At 50.6% G+C, this 7,503-nt stretch overlaps 1 protein-coding gene across 1 annotated transcript; it reads left to right on the forward strand.

Annotated features, from left to right (window-relative positions):
- The first annotated feature begins 1,836 nt into the window (after window positions 1-1,836).
- On the forward strand, window positions 1,837-7,346 carry LOC119105348 (BTB/POZ domain-containing protein 2-like). Its single transcript, XM_037228816.1, has 5 exons — window positions 1,837-1,902; window positions 3,799-3,932; window positions 5,403-5,607; window positions 6,513-6,599; window positions 7,317-7,346. Exons 1-5 carry the CDS (start codon window positions 1,885-1,887, stop codon window positions 7,344-7,346), a joined length of 474 nt encoding a protein of 157 aa, XP_037084711.1. The 5' UTR covers window positions 1,837-1,884.
- The last annotated feature ends 157 nt before the right edge of the window (window positions 7,347-7,503 follow it).

The following is a 7,503-nucleotide window of genomic DNA, read 5'->3' on the forward strand; positions in this document are numbered from 1 at the left end:
CACTCCTTCAATTCCAAATGGCAGTTGAACATTCCCGACGAATGTGGCTTGGCAATGTCAATATACCACTTTGATCCCGTTCCAATCTACAATCTACGTTCACTGAATCCTCAATACCTATCTATATCTATCGTTTCGTATCAAAACTACATCTGTTTTACAGAGGTTGTTTTAACACGAAGCGGTTGATTGAAATGGCTGAGTTCATGCAATGCAATTTAGCATGTTCAAGCGCCGCCGTGCTTTCCAAAATCAACAAAACACTGGGCATCTTTTCAAGTATTCTGTGACCCATTCATAAAAGCAGCAACAAAAAAAGACGTGGAGTATTAGGTGTGGACCAATTTCAAGCCTGTAGGGCAGGAGTCCAAACTGACACAGACGTCCAAACTTAAGCAGCACATTGCTAGAGGCTTAAACTCGTGACTTTCTTTTTTAAACAGCCTACACTTTGGCATATCAGGTGAAACTGATGAGCTTAGGGCTCAAAACCTGAACCGCAAGTTTGGCCTTACCCGTTACCAAAAATGTTGGCATGGGTATGGGCAGTGCACTGCATGGGCCATATTGCCTTGAGTGATATGGACAAAAACACGCTAATCCCCACCTGGGAAGCCTGGCTTTGCGTAGCCAGAGCCCAGCTGGCGCCCTTTCAACCCTGCTGGCGTCCTTGTTCAGTCCAATATTCACGGCTCTGCTGCGCAGTTTTTGTTGAGCCCATGCCTGACACGGACTTGCACCCAGCAGATATACACCGTTTCCACCAGTTTGGGACAGGCAGGGCCTCACCTGGAGCCCAGCGCCTGCCCAGGCGCTGGGCTCCGATACACCGATACCCGGACAATGGTCCGGCATGTGGCCGGCTGTGCCCGGCCAGGCCCTGTGCAATCAGCCCGGCTGTGGCTCGCCGCGGTCCACCATAAAAATTCGGAAAGGGCCATCTGGAGTAGTGGGGCACCTGTCATGTCAACTCAACCTGCCCGTATCGGCCCGGCCGGGGGTCCGCGATGAAATGCTAAGGCGGGAGAGGAACCTTTCTACAAAACGCCGTCCTCATGGTCGGACTTGAGCCCCTACGAGGGCTGGGTGGACTAGCAAATGAGTCTGGCTGGGCTGGATCTAACTTTATTGCCTACCTTACACGGATAGATTCGGACAGATGAGTGATTGGTCGAAAAACTGTGAACGCGAAATGCATATTTGCCCACGGCCCTGACCAAACTAAGGTTGGTCATCTGAGTCGTCTGATCGCAGATATAACTTCTTCTGACGGTTGAATAACATAACTCCTTCATATGGAGCTAATTGGTAGCATCATTCATATCAGTTATTCTGGCGCTATGATGCGCCACTATTTCCTTGTTTACAGTTCTCGGTGGTTATCGAAATTTGTGTGGTGCTTGATTGTTCAAAGCTTTGGTAAGTGTTCTGCGGTGCGCAGCTGGTGCCGAGGTAATTGAGGGAGTGAATACGTGGCTAGTGACCTTTGGGAGCGCACGAATGCCCGTGGATGTGACCTGTGCTGGTGGGTCGGGGTCTGGGACTCGGTTGGAAACTTGGATTTCTTGGGTCTTGTGCTTTGTCCATGTAGGATGAAATAACATCAAAGTGACTGCACTATGTTAATATTGAATATTTGGTTACAACCCATGATTCCCAGGGATGGTTGGTGCACTTTTCTTGGCACCATGCTTTGTGCTGGTGTCACTAAAAACCTTTCTGTCACTGCTATACTTTCAGTGTACTGCTGTCTTTCAGAAATTACCTGGCACGTACTGCCTCAACATAATGACAGACTGGCAAATTACCAAGAAGACCTTAAATGAGCGTTGCCTGTTCCTGTTTGAATCCGGGCAATGGCATGACTGTGAATTTATTGTTGGGATGGAATCAAATCAGCAGGTGAGTTTTCCTCATGTGAATTTCACTGCATGCAGCACCAATATGCACATGTGATTTAGGATAGGGATGAGCGTACCTTAGGAATCACACTGTTTTGGAACTTGTTGATACCGTCATGATTGAAGCAAGAGCTTATGGGCAGAATTGGTGAGGATAATTACTGCAATGTTGCTTACAGTATGTACACTCATGTGTCAGCATACCATGTCTTGGTTTCTCAAACTACTGCATAATAATAGTAATGGGAAGAAAAAAATAGCAACACCACACATTCAGAAATAAGGTGATGCCACAGTCACACCTTGTTGCTACCTCATGTTGCAGGATGTGCACTGACAGGGCAGGATTTTTTGTTGAACACCATAATAACAAATGGTATCACTGTCCTGACAAGGGCAGCAATTTCCTGAGATTTAATCTAAATTAACCTGACCTAACTTTACCTAACCTCACCTAACCTCATCTGGTCAGGGTATGCATTGCTACCTCATGTTAAGAAAGAGCATTGTACATCAATCATCATTTTTAAGGCAGAACATATCATAATTAATCATAAGGCGGGTCATCTAAGCTCTTACGTTGGAACTGAAATAACTATGATAGTGAACATCTGAGCATAAACACACATTGACCACGACCCCGGCACCATTTCTACGCATGATCGCAACATTCATTCCTGCGTGATCACAACATTACTGCCCATCAAGAACCATAGAAATGTATGAGGCCATGGCAGCAGTAATTCAATAAAATTTGTTCCTTGCATATCCAAGGAGTCTTTCATATTGTTTGTAGCTTGGTCAACATGGTGGGGAAATATGACATTTTGGCGTGGGAATGAAAAGCAAAATGGGATGGGGGTGGCTAAACAAAACTTCTTAATATGGTACATATATATGGCATGGAACATGGATGCCAATGGGACACTGGGTTGAAGGGGATAGGGTGGGGGTTAGGTTAGGTTAGGTTAGGTTAGGTTAGGTTAGGTTAGGTTTGGTTAGGTTAGGTTAGGTTTGTAGGTTAGGTTAGGTTAGGTTAGGTTAGGTTAGGTTAGGTTAGGTTAGGTTAGGTTAGGTTAGGTTAGGTTGGTCAGGTCAGGTCAGGTCAGGTCAGGTCAGTAGGTTAGTGTAGGCTATGTTCTGGACTATTCCGGCCTGTCTGTTTCATAAACACACTTAGATGCGATAAGAAATGTTTTTATTGCATTATTATTGTTACCTTGGTCCCATACATTTGTTATGGTTCTTGATGAGCAGAAATATTGTAATTACGCAACGGCAACGCAGAAACAGCGCTGGGGAGTCGAGGCGGTGGGGTGCTGTGGCGCACGGAGCTCGCTATCGTAAATTTGAAGTTAGGAGCATGAATCTACCTGTTTTAAGATTATTCACGATATGTTCCGCCTTAAACACGAATGGTGTACAATGATTTTTTGTCTAACATTAGGTAGCAATGTATACCTACACCTCTCATCTCGCCTTGCCTCACCTTACCTCACCTCACCTCACCTCACCTCACCTCACCTCACCTCCCTCACCTCACCTAACCCACCCCTACTTGAACTTTACTTGTACTTTACTTCTACCTCTACTTCTACTTTGACTTCTAGTTCGACTTCTACGTCTACCCCTACCCTTAGCCCCACTCCACATGTATGTCCAATCCCAACCATTTGCCTCCCCATTCTCTTGCCTGTACTCCTGCAGGCAGGAAGAAGGAACTAACAGCTTCAGAATGGCGTGTTTGGATACAAGTACAGTGCCAGACTTTCGTCATGTTAGATATCCAAATCTGCATGTGCATGCGTGCGTGCGTGTGTGTGTGCGTGTGTGCGTGCGTGTGTTCATGCCACAAATGACCCACATTGCTGTCAGTTGATGGCCCTGCTTAACCCAGGTGTTTCAGGCACACCGCCTGGTGCTGACGATGGCCAGTCCTGTGTTCGAGGCAATGCTGTTTGGCGGCATGGCTGAGAAGGCGCCCATCAAGGTGCTGGACGTCAGCCCAGATGCCTTCCGCAGTCTGATGCTGTGAGTGGCTGGTCGCTGGCCAGTGATGGTGACACCTGCTGGCTGGCTCTCACCCCTAGTAAAGGAAGTTTGTTACTAGATGGGTCAGTCTGCATTTCCCAGTATTGCCTTGAAATCAGCTGATGCATTTGCACCATCACACAGGAAAACAGGATGGATCTAGTTGGAGTATTTGAGATGTATATGTATGTATTACTTCCACAGGGCTGTGGAGGCGCACAGTACTTGTGGGGGAGTTCTGGAAGGGTTGAGGTAGGCTGATCACATGGGCAATGAGGCGTGACTATCACAGCCAAGTATTTAAAGTATAAGGTATAGAAATATGCAGGAAGAAACCAGATAGCACACGAACACCCAGGTGCCGGCTACCATAGCATGAGGGCTCAACATGTGCATTTCGCCGCGCGTACACAACGCTGCTGTGCTGGTTGTGTGACATCGCAGTCCATTATACAGTGCTGGGGCGTGGTACCCAAAACGTCTCCTACCGACCTCGGTTTTTGGCCCAGGGCGTTGTAGGAGCCTATCCTGCCGAGTGGGTCGCGCACGTGCGTCACGGCTTAACGTGAGCAAGTTTCTCAGCATATCGGGCTTGCTGTGTAGCAGCACCTTACAAGCCAGGGTTACTTACTGAAGTGCTGCCGTATGTAGAGGCGACATTCGTCGAACCGACACATGGAGGGCAGACACAGGTAAAATTTACGTCGGCCAGAAAATACTGTGGCAACGAAATTTAGAATCTTTTGGATTGTATCAAAAATTTTCGGTGTGCCGTTGCCTTAAACCTTGAGACAGCGTCCGACCTGCGTGGGCACCATCGCTGTCAGTAGAGTTTGTATAACGCCATCTGGAAGGCAGTGCCGCGCATGGGACAGGCCTATCAGCACGCCCACGCACCGGCGGCTGAGCTCAGACACGTGGGAATCCCAGGGCGCTGTCAAAGACGGCTCCCAGGTTCCTACCTCCGCACATGGCCGCGATGCAGCGTCACACAGTGTTGCGTTGACGTCCGGCAAGCTGCGTAGATTTGGACGAGTGTCGAAGTGATAGCTATGTTTTAGTTGCCCATCGAAAAAAGCTTTCAGCTGATCGGCTGTCGCGTCTGGTCGGGTCGACTGCCCGCTCTTCTCAGCCACCACCGTCCCCATGCAACGCCACATTCCTCATGTCTTGTGTGTTTTTATTATACAGATCGAGGGACTAGTTGGCTCGACATTGTTTCGTTGACGCGCCTCACTTCTTGCAGCGTGCGATCTCAAATGACGCAGCGGACTAGTTCCAGCAGCGCTGGAAATGGGTGTCGGATATGCTTTAACATATGCATGATTGTGTGCTGTCATCTGTCACGTATTTCGTAAGCAGGGATAGGCCTCTGCGCAAGCTTTCAGAACCTCTTCAACAACCAACAGCCATGGAGCACAATGCACATGGCTTGCCTGGCCACCTGAAACTGCCCGTTGCGGCCTGCAGATATATCTACTCGGACCAGATCAACCTCCAGTCGTTTGACCAGGCCTGCGAGATCTGCTATGCCGCCAAGAAGTACATGCTGCCACACCTGGTGGAGCACTGCACCAAGTTCCTGTGGAAGGACCTCGCACCCCACAACGTGTGTCGCGCGTACGAGTTCGCCAAGCTGTTCGAGGAGCCGGTGCTCATGGAGAAATGTTTGAAAGTGAGTGAACATCAAAGGTGTTAGCCCCGCAGGAGTTGTGTTTGGTCGGGGGTTTCTGTGGCCTTGTGGCGCCTTTCGGAACAGTGTGGAGATTTCATAGGCATATGGAACGTCGCGCCTAGGAAAGGACGACCTAAAGAGTGGTTGGTAACCGTTTGTTCTCATGCAGTGGGATCCAAAGCTTTATATCAGGAATCATTTTCAGTGGTTATCGTGAGCCGCCCGACAACTTACGTGTCATTTCCAGCGTGTTTTGTATTTGTTTTCGATCTGACCCATGACTGTGTGTTATGCAGGCTGTTTGCCACAAAGCACAGGTGAAACCAAGTATATATGACGTGTGTGACAAGCCGGAGGAACTGAGCGCCACATGTATATATATATATATTATATATATATTATATATATATATATTATAATATATCTCTGTGTGTGTGTGTGTGTGTGTGTGTGTGTGTGTGTGTGTGTGTGTGTGTGTGTGTGTGTGTGTGTGTGTGTGTGTGTGGTGTGTGTGTGTGGTGTGTGTGTGTGTGTGTGTGCGTGCGTGCGTGCGTGCGTGCGTGCGTGCGTGCGTGCGTGCGTGCGTGTGTGTGTTTTGTATATGTATACATATATACCTATATATATGTATACATATATATAGCTATATACATATATGTGATTTATATAGATAGTAGCATCGAAGAAGTTGTTATGTGCAAGCGCATACCCGGGTAGACGGCGGCCGTTTTAGATGTAGTCGTATAACGTCCACTGAGCGCTGCACTGGCGATCCGGATCCAGGATCTATCTAGTTAGACATCGCCTGCGCCATTTGCCGGTTATCGCGGCTCTCTGACAGTATCGGCAGACTCGATCTGTCGGCGATCGGCTGCAGCCTGGTCACAGACGCCCGCCTGTCGCAGATCATTACGCAGCAGACGGCGAAAGTGATCGGCACATCGGCCATCGAGGACGTGGAGCACGCGTCGCTGATCGCCATCCTGGAGCAGGTGAGGCCCGCCGCGAGCCGCGCGCATCTGCGAGCTGCGAAGTTCGCGGCACGACAGCTGTCAGGCGCACACGCGGAGTATCTGTCTCGTGCACTCGCTTCAGAGTGCACAAAAAAATTAAACTGGAGTCAGCTCCGTGAATAGCTGGCGGACGCGGGACGTCCATTATCGAGGATCTGCCGCCGAGAGTGCTCAAGCGGGAGTGACCGACGAGCAAGAGACGCGTGGACAATTACCGGGGCTGCCAGTGCTCCTGTTTTGACGTGGTGGTGGCGACATGCGTGAAAGGATGTGCCTCGCGAGTTCGCCGAGCCATATAACGACCGGTTATCGGTAATCTCACCGACACTGCATTATGACAGACAGATAATCTATAGCACGTCCTAGAGCCTAATGCGCCGTGAGCTCGCGCCTCACAGTCCTTGGAACGACTCACGTTTGCGATTGAGACGCCCGGCTTGTCCGTTGCCCCGCAGAGGCCTGGCGCACCCACTGCCCCCCTGGGTCCTGGCGCGCCCACTGCCCCGGCAGAGGCCTGGCGCGCCCACTGCCCCCGCTGGGGCAGGCGCGCCCACTGCCCCGCTGGGCCCTCGCGCCCACTGCCCCCGCTGGGGCCTGGCGCGCCCACTGCCCCCGCTGAGCCTGGCGCGCCCACCCCCCCGCCCGTGGCCTGGCGCCCCACTGCCCCCGCTGAGACCTGGCACTCCCCCGCCCCAGCCCCCCGGCGCGCCACTGTCGCCGCGATGACCCTGCCCAACCTAACCCTGCTGACCCGTGACCCTCGCGACGTTGGCAGAACTACGAACGTCGGCTCCGAGCTGGACATCTTCAACATGCTGGTGCGCTGGTCGCGAAGGAGTGCCAGCGCCGGCCGCTCGATATCAACCCCGACAACCCAGCGCAT

The sequence above is a fragment of the Pollicipes pollicipes genome, unplaced genomic scaffold (genome assembly GCF_011947565.3).
Source record: "Pollicipes pollicipes isolate AB1234 unplaced genomic scaffold, Ppol_2.1 Scaffold_6138;HRSCAF=7277_pilon_pilon_pilon, whole genome shotgun sequence".
In the NCBI taxonomy this organism is placed as follows: Eukaryota; Metazoa; Arthropoda; class Thecostraca; order Pollicipedomorpha; family Pollicipedidae; genus Pollicipes; species Pollicipes pollicipes.

Coding starts and splice junctions, on each gene's coding strand:
- LOC119105348 (XM_037228816.1), top strand. Junction 5,608..6,512: donor TCATGGAGAAATGTTTGAAA/GTGAGTGAACAT, acceptor CGCCTGTCGCAG/ATCATTACGCAGCAGACGGC. Junction 6,600..7,316: donor TGATCGCCATCCTGGAGCAG/GTGAGGCCCGCC, acceptor CCCCCGCCCCAG/CCCCCCGGCGCGCCACTGTC.